Below are 16,906 nucleotides of genomic sequence, written 5' to 3'. Positions count from 1 at the left end.
GGGAAGTGAAGATGGAAGCATCTGCTTGTGAATAGAATTTGGTCCTCCAACAAGTCACAGTTGCTCCTCATAAAAACAGTTGGATATAGTAAATAATATACAGAACATGTATCTCAAAATGCTAGTCTATATAGTTATGAAGCCTGGGCTGCCTCTAGGATTTTCGTTCTCCTGCATCTCTTCAAATGCATTTGAAACTAAACATTGCAGAGTTGAAAAGGATGGGAAAATTTGTGTTATCTTTTGTTTGCATTAAACCCTTCTCAAGAGTTAAACTTGTCGAATTCCTGAAGCATTTGGAAAATGGTAAGATTCTGGGTTGGGAGTGGAGGAAGAGGAGGCATTCTGACAAGCGGCTTTATGACGTGGTCGTCGCGGGTGAGCGTGTGATGCCTTTTACGCACAGCTCTTACTGCTGGCTCTGTACCCACCGGAGTTCCTTTCTTCAGCTTTTCTGTTACTTCTGATCTCTTCCGCGAGCTCTCTGCTGCAAGCCTTTCTTCATTGCCTATTCCATCCTTGAAAAAACGTAGTATATTTTTTACACGTCAGAAAAATAATTGTTGTTGCAAGTTAATATATACCCCTTCCTAATGAGATATGCTTGGAACCACCCCCTGAATTGAATCTTTGTATTTAACAGTGACGATTGACAAGTTGGGTTACCCAGAAATTCCACTTCCAACCACTATAACGCTACTACTTTAGCCTTCCGACAGAAAAAGGTCCCTAAACACTTCCTACCTTTACAGTACTACTTCAATACCTAGTTAGCAGAAATTAAATTGACACAGGGATGAATGCCTCTTGAGTTAGATATCTACTTGTGAAGTGGGTCTGCTCTTGCTATTTGCAAGAAGAATGGCTATAGGAAATTTTGTCAGATGGCACTAATTTATCACTTGGGTAATTTTCATTTGGCAACACAATTCTTTACCCCTGTTTCCCATGTTTTTGTTTTTAATGAGGACAGAGTTCTTCTTCCAGGACTAAGAATCTAGCAATGAAGAAACTAGTTCAATGCTATTCAAGGTTCAATCTTTGATGTGGTTTTAATTTTTTCAAAAAAGAAAAAAGAAAATTGAGCTTGTCAAATCACACTGTAAAACCAGGAAACGGTCCAAAAAGTAGGCTAAATTTAAACTTCTTCTGGTAAATGAATTATTTCAATCAAAGAAATGCTAGCTATATTGCACCACTTTGTTGCAAGATGGAAACAAACATGCATGAAATTCCGCAGCAAAAAAATGAACATTGTAACGTACATTGATGGAGGAAGAAGCTGGCATTGGGCATTTTACAGGCCGATCTTCATCCTGCGGCTCCATAGGATGTTCAACAGGCCAGAACTCGATGTCGAACTCGATTGCATGATGGTGTAAGTCCATACCACCCTTGTGTCTGGGCTCTCTGCTCTCATCTATTACTGAAACTTCACTTTCTTCCCTATCCTGACACCAAATATGAACTGAATTATGTAAGCATAATGTAGCAATATCATAAGGCAGGCTATCTGCTAACATATTGAGAACCAAACTTGTATAGTAAATATGAGGCAAATTCCCCAATTTGAGAAATCCTGAGAGAGAGAGAGAGATGAAGGAACTTACAAAAACATCCCCACATGAAAATTCCGTAGAGAAATATGCTCTTAAGCTCATGCCAGGTGCAGAGAAAATCTTACTTTGTATCTGTGAAAGAGAGAGAGAGAGAGAGGGAAACAGAAGGAAAGAGAAAAAGATGGTGAAACTAAAAAGAGAAACCTGGGGAAGAGAGAGGAAAAAAAGGGAAAGCGAGCATGAAAAGGAGGAGAAGCAGGGGGTAGAGAAAGACAGCGGTGTGGGATCACCTGTATAGTGAAAGACGAAGAAAGATTCCCCCACCATATATATTTTTCCTCTCCTGATTTTGTTACCATACTTTAATTTTAGCCTTTTTCTTTCTTTATTACTGCCAAATTGCTTGGTCTCTCTCTCTCTCTCTCCGTGTACATGAATTGAGAGAGCATTTTTTGTCGTCCTTTATTGCTTTCAAGAACCAGCAGCTGTAGTTCGGTTGAAAATCCTTAACAATTTCCCACTTTTCTGCTTTTTCTTCTTGGGTTATGCAGATGAGACATGCATGAGCTGTGATGTTATGGCATGGTACCCCTGTTGTAGAGCAGAAAAGCTTCAAAAGAGAGTATAAAAATGAGGAAAAATCTATTGAGAGACAGAAAGCGAAAAGCACGAGATAGCGGCCTGTCTTTTGATGCTTTTACTCTTGAAGCTAGCTAGCCGTTGTTCATTTCAATGTAATCAATTACCTTGTACGTTGTAATAATGTACATGCAATGCCTTTTCCTAATTATACAAACACATTACTCATAGCTTACATATAGTGTACCTGTACCTTCTTCTTGCCTTTTTATGTACAAACTATTCCTCTTTCTTTTTCAACCTACATTACCTTGTTTGGAAACACATCATTGTATTTAGATTGCCTTCAGCTAAATAAATCCAGTGTGTTATGTGTTTTCTTCCATGTCTCTCTGAGCTTGTCTCTCTTCTTCTCTAAGAACAGATCATCTCCATAGAGTATGCTCTGTACTCGCCACTTCTAGTGCATCAGAAAATGGGATATCCTCAGACAAAGTAGCATCGAATGACACCGCTGAAAGATTCCTGTAGCTAAGAGGCAAATGTCACCTTTGAAGGCCAGGAGGGCCGTGTTTGTTTGCACCCCATGCCTGCTAAAAGTAATCTAAAACAGTGACTTTCTCTATAGTGACTCTTCATATCGGAATACATGTGAGAAGTCGCAGAAAAAAAAAAGGGAGATTCAATGTGTCCTACAGAAGGGTAACAAAGGGCTGGAATTTGTTTAGATTATATGTTATTTCAGCATTCCTTTCGTTTTAAACAAACCCCAACAACAAAGCTGACCTGTGTTTAACAAAAAGAACTTTTACTGACACAAAGCCCCACCAAGGAAACAGATACATTTTGAAACCAAGTTATATCTTTGGCCCATTAAGCTTTACTGCAGAAAAAAGTTTTGGGCTCTTAAAACCTTTAACACTGGAAGGCTAGGGGCTGGGCCGGTGGAGATCCCTCTATGACATTTGAGGGAACTTTTAGTCTCATTTCTACCCAAGTTCTTGAAATTCGCCTCTTCATCCCTCTTGATTTAATCATTAGTTCCCTTGAAAATTGTTTGCTAATTATATAATTTTGGCCTCATCTAAGATATTTTAAGAACACTGATTTTTATGCTCAAGCAAATGTATCCATATGAATCCTTGATGAGTTTCGAATCAAATGTAGACATACATACATACTGAATTTGAAGGATATATCACTGAAAAGGGCAATTCATTGTTGCACCAGGGGAGAAAAATAAACAACATCGATTAACAATTACACGTTTCGAGGGTCTTGACCTCATTGTTATTCTAAGAACAGGAGAACATACGAACTATGAAGTCTAAACAGCCTTAGAAGAGGAACTGTTAGCTCCAGACATAGACGCAGTGCCTTTGAAGTAAAGCTTCTTGTTGTTATTGAGCCAGGTCTTGAAATGAAGCCTGCTAACTCCAATTCTTCCACAAAACCTGTTGATCTCCGTTTGACGACCTTTGTTCCTCATGGTCCAGCCTAAGCTCTCCGCTAATGCTCTCATAGCTTCTCTCTGTCCCCCGGTGAACTTCGATTTCCTCTGCTTGAACTTGCGATTGGAGTTCTGCTGCTTCAGCACCAGTACCTGGGGAGATGGGGCTGGAAGAACACGGTGCTGCCTGGCGATTCTCTTTGCCTCTCTTAGGCTCCAAAAAGACTTACCAGAACGGTGGCCAATTTCAGGGTATTCTTTTGAGTATATAAAAGGGACTTTCCGATGGTAGTTTCTATGGCAACCACAGGCTTTGCAGTGGCTTTCCTTGTTGTTACTGGGAATAAACTCACTGCAACCATCAATTGCATAGCCGCCAAGATAGCATGCATGGTTTCTTTGGCAGTCTCTGTAAGTCTCTTTCTCCATCTCTCTCTCTCAAGTGCAGGGCTGAGACAAGGGTATGTAGAAAAGGTAGATTGACAATATATATCATATTCAGGAGGTTAGAAATCAACAGATTCCTCTCTGTATGTTTGCAAAGTGGCACATTAAGGGCTAATGAGTTAACAAGTTGGCAAGCATTAGAGCAAAGGACTGGTCTATATCTCTCTAACTCTTAACGCATTCTCCATTTTGCTATTCCACCGAGTTTAATAAGCTGTCAACCAACACTCAGCCCTCTGTCATTAAAAGGAATCTTCCATCATTTACTTATTATTGGACTTTTCTATTCTACAAGGTACCAGTACAACCTTGAATAGTTTTGAGATTTCTTTTCTACGACAAAAATATTTTTCATTTTAATTTATATAGTCAACTATCCAAAGATTACCTTCTAAACGAAAATAACAAAGGCCGATAGCTTTGACAAAACTAAAGAAATTCAATATAGGAGATTGAATAGGAAAGAAAACTGCATTGGTATTGAATACCAATGATGTATTTATAGTACAAAAATTAAATGATAAGATAAGTTTAAAATACAAGTAGTTACAGATAAGATAGTTATCAAAATTCTACTCTACCTCATCTTTAGATTTAAATATATCATCTTTTATGCTTGTTTCTTGTTCATGGATTAAGCTAATCTGCATGTTAATTGAATTTTATCTGCATGTTGTTATGTCATCTTTTATGTTTGTCTCTTGTTCTTGGATTGAGTTTTATTTGCATGTTGATTGAGCTTTATCTACGTATTGTGTTAATTGTTGCTATCTATAACTCACAAGAAGTGTACGGAACTTGGTCATTATTTTGTATCTTATGACAAAACTACAAAGGAAAACTTTTATCAAATGGAAGCTAATTAATATCTTCCATCTAAGATTTGGATTCAATGTGTTAGGATATCCTCATGAGGAAGTTTTTAATTAAATTAATGGTCCATGAAGGGATTGAATAAGTATGCAGAGTTGTCCCTTAAACAAAGCATGCTATAGATGTTGGCCATTTGCACCCACAACAGAAGCGCGTAAAGAGAGACAGCTCAACATAAGAAAAAAATAAGCCTGAATGAATAAGGCAAACATGATAATAGCAACGGTCCAAACGTGTAAACAAAATTCAATATACTGATATGCTGCTTTGAAACTGCATAACAAATGGAAGAGACAGCCAATCATGGCCAATTCGTTGCCACTAATTCCATCAGCCGGCAATGTGGCTGCTTCTCTGTTGTTAGCCATTTCCACTCGTCCAATTATTTTGAACCAAAAATTGTAACAAACAATAAACGAAGTAAGAGGGCAATACAAGTTTGCAACTACCACAGGGCTAAAATAGAGAGAGAAAGGGTTTTCATCACCCCAATCCGCTGCTTTTCCCTTCCCTTTGTGCGACGATTCAACACGAAAAGATGACTCTTTGGAAGAGGGCCGCCGGTGCTATCAAAGACAGGAACAGCATAGTCGTGGCCAATCTTTCCAGAAAGAGTTCCTTCAGGAATCCTGATCTTGAGGCAGCCATCATCAAGGCCACAAGTCACGATGAATATTTCATTGATAAAAGGAATGCCCAAAGAGTCTTTTCGTGGATTCGGGCGTCGCCAATTAGCCTTCGCCCTTTTATTTGGGGTCTGTCTAAACGGATGGAGAAGACGCAGAGCTGGGTGGTTGCCATCAAGGGGTTGATGCTCATGCATGGTGTTTTTTGTTGTAAGGTCCCAGCTGTTCAAAAGATAGGTCGTTTGCCATTTGATATGTCAAGTTTCAGCGACGGACATTCCAGGTCAAGCAAAACGTGGGGTTTTAATGCTTTCATTCGTGCATACTTTGCGTTTCTAGATCAAAGAGCTATCGTTTCGTTTGAGCAAGACAACAAAAGGGACGAGCAACCTTCATTGATGCTGCAGCAGCTTTCGAAACTGCAGAAATGGCAATCTTTGCTTGATATGTTGCTTCAAATTAGGCCTCTAGCGGATAATATGAAGGTTGGTTTGATTCTGGAAGCCATGGATTGTGTCATCATTGAGATATTTGATGTTTATAGCAAAATATGCAGTGAGATTGCAAGGGTTTTGATGAAAATATATTCAGTTGGTAAAGTTGAAGCAGTAATGGCCCTTAAGATTCTTCAAAAGGCAATGATGCAGGGTGAGGAACTTTCTCTATATTTCGAATTTTGCCAGGAATATGGTGTTTTAAACGCCAACGAATTCCCCACAGTTACTCAGATTCCGGAGGAAGATGTTCAGGAACTTGAGAGAATAATCAACGGGGCATCAGAGAAGACATACAAGGACGTGAGTTTCAAGGAAAACAACCAAATGGCTAGAGTTGTGAGAGAAGAACATAATGCAATTGTTGAACAGAAAGAACCAAAGGGAGCTCTGAAGACAATAATAACAGACAAATGGGTGGTTTTTGATGAAAATATTATAATGATCAATGGAGAGAATACTGGTTTCTCTAATCATAAGAATACTGCTGCTGCCGCTAGAGATCTCCCTCTTGTACCCATTGATGTGCCTGTTTATAATCATTATGAAATTCCGGATTTAATTACTTTCTAGCAGTGGGAACAATTATTGTGTGTGTCTAGCTCTGCTCTCCAGTTCCTTCATTCAATTCCTGACCATTCATTTTGGATTACATACATAGAAAAAAAAAATTCATTAGATCAGAGTTATAGTACATTCTTAATATTTTTCTGATCTATATATTGAATTGACATCATGATATGAACTTCTTTTAATTCATGGGATATCCATCTATATATATATATATATGTATGTATTGTTTTCATTTGATTAATTAAGGTGCATGGATATCATGAGAGAAATGGTTGATTGGGCTTGAGAAAAACAGATATCAAGTTTCCATTTCAGAGATTTTGCAGAAAGATCTTTCTCTCCTTAATTTCTTTGATTTTTGGGGGGTTGGGCTTCTTCATGGCTTTCTTCTTCTTTAGATTAGCAATAACCCAAGTTGGACTTGGGAAATGTAATCTCTCGTATTTAGATAAAGGTGCAATCCAATTGTTTTGGTCTTTGCCCATATATATAAAAAGAAATTATAAGCAGCATTTTCATGATGCGTGAGAATCAACTTTCAATCTTGATTGTTCTTGAATCTGATGATTGGCCAGCTATGAAGTCATGAATTAAAGACCACTTCAAAATTGACTCCAGAATATAAAGCTGACCCACCCCCCTTGACCAAGTACAATATAAAGAAAAGGATGTAAACAAATTGGCTTTGGCATTAAATATTGGGATAGATTTTTTCATGAATTGCTTCTTCGCCTCTCTATCTCCCATCTGATTTATTTGAAATTATTGATGTACATTTTTAATGTCCAAAAACAAGAAGAAAATCATGAAAAAAAAAAACGTTAGGTGTTCAAAATTTAAAAGAAAAAATAAAAAATTTGGAACATCTATAAACAAAGAAAATAGAAGAGAACAAGATATAATATTATGTCCTAAGTTACTAAAAATCTATAAAAAGAAAAAATATATATTATAAATACGCATATCTACTGTCTTTGTTTATAGATTTCTTTTTTGAAATGAATGATTCTTAATTTTTTTTAAAAAATATATATATAATATATTTCCTGTGTTAGTGAATAACAACATCTCATATCAAAATTAATATTACAAATAAAGATCTCTGGATACAAACTATAGAGATGAATTGGGTCATCATCAGTCAACAATTAAACCGATTATGTGATATTGGATATTACGTGCTAAAATTTTGAAATTTAAATCATGGAATTATATCATTTTTAATAAACTACAAAAGTCAGGGTCAATGTCAATCCTGGAAATACATGTGATGGTTATTGGTTGAACATTCCCACGTAGCATCCACTGTCCAGGAAGTGCTTATGGATGCTCGGTATCCAGGACTGGCTGATTACAGTTTCTCGTATGCTTTGAATTTTGTTCGGTGTTCCAACAATATCAGCGATCTGGCTAAGAGCAGAGCACCCTGTTTGAGCGGAAATACATCTCATGTTTATGTCAATGTATCTTGGGCCTTTTTATACTCGTATGATGTTCCAAAGCCCTGCAAGGTCATTTCAACTGTCCCAGCATTCTATGAAAATATGGTGCAGAACCTTTCTTATGAGACAGCCTTGAAGATGCAAGAATCAGGGTTTGATATGAGATGGTCGGTTGAGTGCAGAGATTGCAGGGCAAAGGGTCGTGGCTGTGTCAATAAATTTAATACGACCAATATCTTCCAATGCGAAGAGGAATATGGTTAGTAGGCCTGTTTCTTTTTGAATCTTCTCTCAAACAATTGAAAACTTACTCTGCTGTTTGTCGTTTGAATCCTTCTATCCTTAAATTCTTCAGAATTGGTTCTTTGTTTAATATGTGTGGAGCCTAATTTTTGTATTAATATATTGTTTATTTATGCAGATTACGAAGCTGTAGTTCAATTGGTATACTCTCTTTTCGCTGCAGTGAATCTGGCTGGTATATTTCCATTTCCTCGTTGAAATTTCAGTTTTTTGTTTTAGAATCTTCATTTACTTGAACTAAAAATGTCAATATATATTTGCTTTGTAGGAATAATTGGTGCAGTCATCAGATTCATCCTCCTTCCACCGGTTATACTTGCTTTCATTCTCCACACATACTTCTCTATGAGAAAGAAGATTGATGTCAGGGAAAAATCTTCACAGACTGACCAGAGCCGTGGGAAGGTTACAAGTAACATTGAGAATCATCTGGAAATGCCTCCCAAGCCTGTCTTCTTTTCTGCTCAAGATAAGTGTATAATAGAGCCCGAATCAGATTCTCCAAAAGAGATACTAATACCTGAGTCCATGGAGAGGAGCTCATAAAGATACCAAGCATTTTTCTAGTACTATTCCTTCAACTTGCTATTGTAATTGACCATCAACACCTGTTCGTACATTCCTTTTTGTTCTTCCTTGCAAATGAAAAATTTAGTGTTTGTCTCAGCTAGTTTTCTAGTAGAAAACTAAGCTTGCATCTTTACACTGTATGTATATGTTCTTTGCAACTCTGTATAATGAAATTCACTACCAGCAAGAGCGTGTTGAGAAGATTCTGCTAGGGGATTAAATTACAAATTCTTCGATTTCATTTGGAACTGAAACTGTGGGAGTAGATTTCTCTGTTAGGAAGCCCATCGACTGTTCTTTGAATACCTGGCATAACATTTCTCGCTTGAAATAATCAAATCCTACAACATTTACGCACCCCGCTTGACATTTGTTGTCATACATAATTTCCGGTTTTGTTTTAATTATTATTTCTTTTTTATATATATAGTTGTTTACTCAAGTTCATTCTATGTGGATAATTTAGTATGAAGTCATAATTATAATAAATAATTAATAAGCTCAATTTTCAATTATTTATCATTTAAAATATAAGGCCGTAAAATATATGTATGCAAAAAAAGATATATTCTCATAAAAAATCACAAAGTAAATAAATTTTGTCTAAAATAATTTTTTATATACAATTATATACTATAATAAAATAAATTAATAAATAAATTTTGAGATCATAAAAGTACAAAGAATTTTAACATATATCCTTATAGCAACCAATGATTGCTCATATAATTAATATATTTAGGTAATGATATAAGTTACACTGAAACATTTGATTCAATTATTGGTGTATGATCCTTCTGTTAAAAAATAATACACTTTGAATCTTCTTTTCTCAAATCAATAAAAGTAATAGTGGTAAAATTCAAAATTTTTTAATAATTTATTAGGACACACCATCAGTTGATTATATGAAAATTGTAAAGTAATTTATCTATTGTATAATTAATAACAAAGTAAAATTAATTAATTAATTATAAATAATGATAAAACACATTTAATTCCATAACCAGTGACAAATTGCTTTTAATTAACAACAAAAAATTGAGTCATAATTTTTGTATCACAAATCACCCTAAAGATTTATTGACAATTAAAACCTTCTCTTTGATGGTAGCCTTAGTTACAAGTCTAACTTCGCATCTCTCAATACTGCCATCTAAGTTGTGTGAATTTGATGATAGGGGCACAATTATCCAAGTACCATTCTCCTCCAAAGATTGCAATTCTTCTTTCATGGCATTATTTCAATGATCAAATTTGACAACTTGGTGAAAGGTTTGAGGTTCAAAAATCTGGTTCAAAGCATTTGTGAATGCCTTTTATGAAGTGGACAGTTTAGATTTTAGAAGAGATGATTTTTATAGGATGTGCAGATACATTGTTTGCTTTAGAGGGCAGTTTATATTGGTAAAAGTCTAGGTCTTTAGGTGGTTTTGATATCCTAGTGCTATGTCTAGGTCTTGGTGAGGGTGAGCTATGAACAGATTGGTCAAAATGAGAATTAGAAGGGATGTAATGATCATCCAATTGAGTAAGGATAATATGGTCATGAAAAGAAACAGTATGATGAATGGGTGTATCAGCAGCATGAACTAGATCAGAATCGAGAACTGAGTTGTGCAAATCACTATGTGAATGTAGAGGGGATTTTGGTCATTGGAAAAAGTAGGTTCAACAGATGCAGAATTGAAACTGGATTAGAAGAATAAGATGTATGTGAACAATCACAATTATCAAAATGAAATTGTCTTTTAGTAGAGCATAATGGCAATGCAGAATCATTAATCTCAACCGCGTGATTATCATCAACTGATAAAATGATTTGTTTTTGACAGATTTTGAAAAGGGAATTCATTTTCATAGAAAACTACATCTCTAGAGCAAATATTTTGTGCTTTGGAAGATCATACACCTTGTAACCTTTTGTGCCAATACAATATCCAATAAAGATGCATTTTTGGGCTCTAAGATCAATTTTTTTTATTCTATTTTGAAATAAGGTGGAAGCAAAACACAAGCCAAATACTCTATGGTGAGGATAGGTGGGTGACCTTTTGAGCCATAGTTCATATGGTATTTTATTATTTAGAATTGAACTGGGAATCCCATTTATAAGATGAGCAGTCACAAGAACAGATTCTCCTCAAAATTTTAAAGATAGAAAAGCTTGAAAAAGTAAAGCTACAATTTACTAGTGTTGATACTTTCTTTCCACTATTCTATTTTGTTGAGGAACCCTATATAGAACAAGCGATGAATAATGCTCTTGACGAGTAAAACTCTATTAAATTTAACTTAGATCCATTATCAGATCTTATGACTTTAATTGAAACATCAAACTGATTATAGAAAATCTATGTGAATTTGGTAAAATCGTCTACCATGGGGAGAAAATAGTGATGTTTATTGATAGTAGGAATAGAATAGGGTCCCCAGATATCCATTTCAACTAATTCAAATGCTTGAGTAGATGATTGAACATGAATGGGAAAAAAGAAGTCTCTTTTGCCGAGCCGAAGGGCATGTTTAGCATAACAGATTTTCTGTACAACATACATCATATTGCATTTGATGTATTAGCTTTATTCTACTAAATGGACCATTTCCTAATCTAAAATGCTAAAGGTCCAAGCCGATAGACACTTCATTACAAGAATGAACAGAATTAGATTTTCACTATTGCCACATCAGCTTCAGCTCTTTGCCTTTTCTCTTTAAATTACTTCAAATACTAATAAAGAATTCTGCACATACAAACTATAGAGATCGATTGGGTCATGAAGACTATCAAAGTCAGGGTCAATGTCAATCCTGGAAATACTTTTGATGGTTATTGGTTGAACATTCTCACATACATTCCACAATCCACATAACTAGTGATTAGCATCAGAAAAATCCTTTGTGCAGAAAACGCGTCTTGTTGACCAAAGTTAAAAAGTTCTCTCAACGTTTGCGTTCTATAAACTTCAAGAGACCCGAAAACTTCAGCAATCTGCCTACTGGCCCATCAATCGTTGTCCGCTAGGAGATTTCAGAAGCAGAATGAAAAATTTTTCAGCTCTGTTTTCTTTGCTGATCTTTCTATTCATTAACGCAACTGAAGCAAGAAAAAACCCACAAATATGTTCATCTTCATGCGGAGATATCCATGACATCAGCTACCCTTTCCGCCTGAAGGAAGATCCAGCTGGCTGTGGTGATCCTGATTTCCAACTATCTTGCAAGAACAATAAGACTATCTTGAATTTCCATGGAGGGTTATACTACGTGAAGAGAATTTCCTATGACGAACGCACAATTCGTGTTGCTGATGTTAACTTAGCCAATGGAAGCTGCGGTCTTCCTAACAGATCATTATCAATCCAGGAAGTGCAGATGGATGCCCGGTATCCAGGACTGGTTAATTACAATTACTCGTATGCTTTGAATTTTGTTCGGTGTTCCAACAATATCAGCGATCTGGCTAATAGCAGAGTACCCTGTTTAAGTGGAAATACATCACTTGTTTATGTCAATATAACTGGGTACCCTTTATTCTCGAATGATGTTCCAAAGTCCTGCGAGGTTATTTCAACTGTCCCTGCATTCTATGAAATTACGGTGAAGAACCTTTCTTATGAAACAGCCTTGAAGATGCAAGAATCAGGGTTTGATATGAGATGGTCGGTTGAGTGTAGAGATTGCAGGGCAAAGGGCCGTGGCTGCGTCTATGAAACTAGAGATACAACTTATCTCTTTAAATGTGAAAAGGAATATGGTTCGTAAGCCTGCTTCTTTTTGAATCTTCTCTCAATCATTTGAATCCTTATATCCTTAAATTCTTCAGAATTGGTTCTTTGTTTGTCGTGTGGAGCTTAATATTTGTGTTCATATATTGTTTACTTATGCAGATTACGAAGCTGAACTTCGATTGATATACACTTATTTTGTTGCAATGTTTCTGTTTGGTATATTTTCTTTTCCTCGCTGAAATTTCAGTTTTCTTTTAGAATCTTCATTTACTTGAACTAAAAATATCAATATATATCTGCTTTGTAGCAATAATTGGTACTGTCAGATTCATCCTCCTTCCAGTGGTCATACTTGCTTTCATTCTCCACAAATACTTCACTATGAGAAAGAAGATTGATGTCAGAGAAAATTCTTCACAGGATCAGCACCCCTCAACTCCAGAAAGGTATACTTATCCTGATATACTTGCCATGTCAAACAACTTCAAAGATAAAATAGGGCAAGGTTGCTTTGGTTCTGTTTATAAAGGGCAGCTTCCTGGCGGTTGCTCAATTGCTGTTAAAATATTTGGGAGCTCTAAACTTGGCGAAGAAAATTTTATAAATGAAGTTTCTACAATTAGTAAGATTCAGCATCCGAATGTGGTACCATTTCTAGGATTCTGTTCTGAGGGATCTAAATATGCTCTTGTCACCCAATACATGCCTAATGGATCTCTTGACAAGTACATTTTCTCAAACTCTCATTCGTTTAGTTGGGAGAAACTTCATGAAATTGCTTTAGGAACAGCACAAGGTATTGAGTTCCTACATGGAAGATCTGGTGCTTGCATTGTTCATTTCGACATTAAACCTCAAAATATTTTGTTAGATCAGAATTTCATCCCCAAAATAGCAGACTTCTGCCTCGCAAAATTGTACCCCAAGAAGCATGATTTCATGTCCATGTGTGCCACAAGCGAAACAATTGGATACATGGCACCTGAATTGATTTCAAGGGGTCTTGGAGCTGTTTCTTGCAAATCGGATGTTTATAGTTTTGGGATGCTATTGCTAGAATTGGCAAGTAAAAGAAGGAAAGTCGATGTAGATGCAATCAATTCAAGCAAAGTTCATTTCCCTTCTTGGGTCTATGAACTGAATGAGAGAGGAGATTTAGAGCTTGAGAATGCGACTAAAAGCGATGCCACTATAGCTAGAAAGTTGTTGATAATTGGGTTATGGTGCACTCAAACCAAGGCATCGCAACGCCCCTCGATGACCAGAGTCGTGGAAATGTTACGAGGTAAGATTGATGATCTGGAAATGCCTCCCAAGCCTGTCTTCTTTTCTGCTCAAGATAAGTGTATGATAGAGGCACAGTCAGATTCTCCTAAAGAGATGCTACTACCAGAGTCAATGGAGAGGAGCTCATAGTAATATCAAGCATTTTTCTAGTACTATTCTTTCAACTTGCAAATGTAATTGACCATCAACAGCTGTTTGCACATTCCTTTTTCATGTTCTGCCTTGCAAATGAAAAATTTACCTGCCTGAGTTAGTTATCTAGTTGAAAGCTAAGCTTGCATCTTCACACTTTATGTATATGTTCTCTGCAACTCTGCACAATGAAATTCACTACCAGGAAGAGACTGTCAGTGAAAACATATCTATATTTGCAGTCATCGAGTATATATCTTTAGTTAGACATAAAATTAATTGAAACTCATCAGCTATGTATATCTCATATATTGTTTACGAGTAATACTATTTGGCCTTACACTTTTGTCTTCACTATTTGTCTGTCCTGATTGCAAAATTTCATTAGATGATCTAAGGGTGAGACCTACTAATTTATACATGGTAGGTCATAAAAATGCTGTTTTGCGTAAGTTCTTAGTCCTTATTTAGGTCAAAGGATAAGAGTTGCCATCTTTATCTTTAACCAAAACATGTCTAAATTAGGCTTAGCTTCTACTCCTTGTGGAAGTCAAAACAAAACTTCAGCTCCCACTCCCAGTCCCAGTCCCACTTTTTTCAAATTACTATTTAACAACCCCCCCAAAAAAACAACAAAAAAAAAAAGCTCAACATAAAATGATTTTTTTTTAAGAAAAAAAATCCTTAGCAAAACTATTCATTACTTTAATTTAAATTTCTTTTTATGGATGTTTTTGTTTTTTTATTTTTTTTTAATTTTTTTTACTTATTTAAAAAATCAAACAACAAAAATATCAACTAAATGAAATTTTAATTAATATTTTAACTAATAATAACACCTAAATTTTTCTTGAATCCTAGGCTCTGAAAGACCCATATTTCTCAAGAAACAATTACCACTAGAATAATAAAAACCTTTGAAGAGGCCTCAGAAGAAACAAAATCATTGTTTGGCCTATGTTCACATTGACATTCATTTTTAGGCAACTTTGAGAAATAGATATCTCCAAAGTAACAACCACAAACACTTGCTGAAAGTATATCAATGCTCAAATATCTTAAAAGACTAAAATAAGGACCTCAAAAATGCCCCTCAGAATCCAGATACACCTTTCCTCGTTTACTTCTTAGACCACCCAACCAAATATCTGGCTCCATTTAACAAGTTCAGGCCAACTACTAATAAAAGAGCAAGGGTTTTTCATTGTTAACCACCAAAAATGAGATAGAAATGTGCAGCACACCAAAGAAACGATTTGATAGTGCATGCATGCTGACATTGACATGTATGTACAGTTATATACTATGATGTGACAACCTATACCATAAATCCTGTTACCAGAAAATCAATGGATGATTCAAATGTCAGGTAACAACTGACTTGCCTTAATCTATCAAAACAATTTAGAATATTATTCCTGATAATAACAACAAAACAACAACAAGCCTTCAAATTGTTTGAACAAGAGTTTGCTGTAGAACCTACCAACAACAATAAAAGCCACACTTTAGCAGGGGTTGGGAGGAAAGGACCAAACAGATAAACAAAAGAAGAAATCTGTTCTTTATAATGCTAACCATATGCCAATGGATCTTACAATAAATAGCACCACACCTAACAAAAACAATAAAATCTGTCCTTAATGCAGCACTCAAATGATATCAGATCACCTTGATCAGCATACTGCACACATTCCTGACTAAGCATGGCAATGTCATATAGACCTTAGGACAATATTATTCTGCTAAAGATGTAGACTAATTTGGAAACAATATTTACACAAATCCTAGTGAACAGAATGCTTTTATACATTTTATAGACATCTTACCCGGTTTAACTTTCAGTTGCTTAAGAAAGCTGCACTTCATGAACAACATTGACTTTTAAGAGTGACAGGCAGGTAAATGATGGGGAATACACCTCTCAACAGAATCAAATGCCCCAGCATTTCCACAAGTGATGCTAAAACTGTAATTGTTTTGTATCTCCTAAGTAATGCAACTTTCATCAAAGCACAATAAATGTCATGCTCATAGTGCCTACGTTTATTAACTGCTCCAGGTTACTTCTTTCTTTCCACTAATACCTTCAACGAAATCATCTTTCTCTAAGCTCTCTTTTCACAACAACAACGGTGAGGAGTTGTCTTTTCCATAAATCCACACAAAAATCAAAACATGTGGGTAAAGAAGTTGGAAAGAAAGCAGATTACACTCTCAACCTCCTAAACAACCAAACAAATAGATGAAAACCTCTATCATCCAGTGAACCAAACTAGCAAAGCACATAAAGCAAGCAGGAAAAGATTAGATAGGGAATACTTACGTACAATTTCAGTCATAGCCCTCAAAAAGAATATAAATATATGCCATTTTCAAATTGCTTCAGAAATTATTTTTCATTTTGTTAGGTTTTCCACAATGTATGTTCCTCTTTTTCTTCCCTGCTAGCAAAAAGAAAAAAAAAAGGTTGGAGGAGCTGCAAAAGAAGATTGTTTCTTGATCTTATTGCTACAGTTTTCCTCTTATTCCTCCCTGCTAGCAACCAAAAGAATGAAGGAGAATTTGGAAGGAGGGGTTGCAAAGGAGCAGTTCTGATCATTCTACTCCTTGATATAGTGATTTGGTACTCTAGAAACATCTTGATGCACAAATAACCATAGCTAACTAACCAACATATCAAATACTATTGACTTTTAAAAAGGTTTTTAACATAAATGCAGAACAGCCAGGCCTTATCCTATCAACTAGAACAAGTAGAAAGTCTGATTCTAAAATCTATGCACTAGAGAACATGATTCAGCATAGATATAATCCATGGTTAACAAACTTTCATCTTT

General features: G+C 35.8%; 5 protein-coding genes across 6 annotated transcripts; 3 read left to right on the top strand and 2 right to left on the bottom strand.

Annotated features, from left to right (window-relative positions):
- Positions 1–6: 6 nt before the first annotated feature.
- Positions 7–1,834, bottom strand: LOC18609987 (uncharacterized). Of its 2 annotated transcripts, none has more exons than XM_088803411.1 (3): positions 1,611–1,834; positions 1,266–1,446; positions 7–518 (listed from the first exon to the last, which is right to left on the bottom strand). In XM_088803411.1, exons 1-3 carry the CDS (start codon positions 1,616–1,618, stop codon positions 264–266), a joined length of 444 nt encoding a protein of 147 aa, XP_088659537.1. In that variant the 5' UTR covers positions 1,619–1,834; the 3' UTR covers positions 7–263. The 2 variants fall into 2 exon arrangements, with proteins under 2 accessions (XP_088659537.1, XP_007045441.3); XM_007045379.3 differs by having other exon boundaries at positions 1,266–1,451; positions 1,611–1,832.
- A 1,482-nt stretch (positions 1,835–3,316) lies between these two features.
- LOC18609986 (zinc-finger homeodomain protein 14-like) lies at positions 3,317–4,017 on the bottom strand. The gene has a single exon (XM_007045378.3). The coding sequence runs from the start codon at positions 4,015–4,017 to the stop codon at positions 3,466–3,468; it is 552 nt and encodes a 183-aa protein (XP_007045440.3). The 3' UTR covers positions 3,317–3,465.
- Positions 4,018–5,344: 1,327 nt separating this feature from the next.
- Positions 5,345–6,601, top strand: LOC18609985 (putative clathrin assembly protein At1g25240). Its single transcript, XM_007045377.3, has one exon. The coding sequence runs from the start codon at positions 5,447–5,449 to the stop codon at positions 6,599–6,601; it is 1,155 nt and encodes a 384-aa protein (XP_007045439.3). The 5' UTR covers positions 5,345–5,446.
- Positions 6,602–7,917: 1,316 nt separating this feature from the next.
- LOC18609983 (uncharacterized) lies at positions 7,918–9,144 on the top strand. The gene is made up of 3 exons (XM_018116281.2): positions 7,918–8,302; positions 8,465–8,521; positions 8,615–9,144. The coding sequence occupies exons 1-3, from the start codon at positions 7,924–7,926 to the stop codon at positions 8,890–8,892; spliced, it is 714 nt and encodes a 237-aa protein (XP_017971770.2). The 5' UTR covers positions 7,918–7,923; the 3' UTR covers positions 8,893–9,144.
- Positions 9,145–11,808: 2,664 nt separating this feature from the next.
- Positions 11,809–14,195, top strand: LOC18609984 (LEAF RUST 10 DISEASE-RESISTANCE LOCUS RECEPTOR-LIKE PROTEIN KINASE-like 2.4). The gene is made up of 3 exons (XM_007045376.3): positions 11,809–12,673; positions 12,807–12,863; positions 12,955–14,195. Exons 1-3 carry the CDS (start codon positions 11,959–11,961, stop codon positions 14,061–14,063), a joined length of 1,881 nt encoding a protein of 626 aa, XP_007045438.3. The 5' UTR covers positions 11,809–11,958; the 3' UTR covers positions 14,064–14,195.
- The last annotated feature ends 2,711 nt before the right edge of the window (positions 14,196–16,906 follow it).

Source organism: Theobroma cacao, chromosome 2 (genome assembly GCF_053813885.1).
Source record: "Theobroma cacao isolate CCN51 chromosome 2, ASM5381388v1, whole genome shotgun sequence".
NCBI lineage: Eukaryota > Viridiplantae > Streptophyta > Magnoliopsida > Malvales > Malvaceae > Theobroma > Theobroma cacao.
The sequence above is the reverse complement of the archived record's forward strand: the minus strand, read 5'-3'. Positions and strand labels throughout refer to the sequence as shown.